The 581-nt window shown below is 55.2% G+C and overlaps 1 protein-coding gene across 1 annotated transcript; it reads right to left on the minus strand.

Moving 5' to 3' along the window:
• Window positions 1-9: 9 nt before the first annotated feature.
• LOC106128589 (UBA-like domain-containing protein 1) lies at window positions 10-485 on the minus strand (the record flags this gene model as incomplete). The annotated part of the gene is made up of 2 exons (XM_013327050.1): window positions 10-158; window positions 244-485. Coding segments are annotated over 2 exons (391 nt in total), but the record flags the coding sequence as incomplete, so codon positions are not given.
• Between the last annotated feature and the right edge of the window lie 96 nt (window positions 486-581).

A 581-nucleotide genomic window follows, 5' to 3' on the forward strand; every position in this document is an offset into this window, starting at 1 on the left:
GAGGTGGGCGTATCGTCTGGGGCGGGTTGCGGCCAGCTGCCATCAGGGCTGTGCGCCGCCTCCTCACCCTTGTTGGGTGTGGGCGCTGGTGGAGACTCGCGCGTCTTTAGTGGGGACCCAAGTGGCGCTGCGCTGCTGCCGGGGCTGCTTGCTGCCGTCTGTTGGAATAAACGCCGTTAATAAGTAATGTTGAAAAAAAGAATAGACAATAATTTCGTGCTTTAAGAGTGTTTGATAACTGACCGCTGTCTGTGTATGTGGCTTGTTGTCTGGGGGCGGGGCACCGACGGACGCGGTTGCGGGCGCTACCTTGGCTGCGAAGGTGTGTCCGCGCGCACCAACAATCGCGCCCGTGTATGAGAGGGCGCCAGGCTTGGTAGGCGCGCTGGCCGGGCTAGCCACGGCGGCGCTGCTCGTTGTAGGCATGCTGGGTACGCCGCTCGCCGCGCTTGACACCACAGTCCGCTTCTCGGTCACTGGGATAGCTACAAATGTCATAAATTATTAAATTTAAACCAGCTTATTTATTTATCTATAATATAGTTTTTCGGGCTTTAATTAAAAATATACGATAGCGTGTT

The sequence above is a fragment of the Papilio xuthus genome, unplaced genomic scaffold (genome assembly GCF_000836235.2).
Source record: "Papilio xuthus unplaced genomic scaffold, Pxut_1.1 DF828758.1, whole genome shotgun sequence".
Classification (NCBI taxonomy): Eukaryota; Metazoa; Arthropoda; class Insecta; order Lepidoptera; family Papilionidae; genus Papilio; species Papilio xuthus.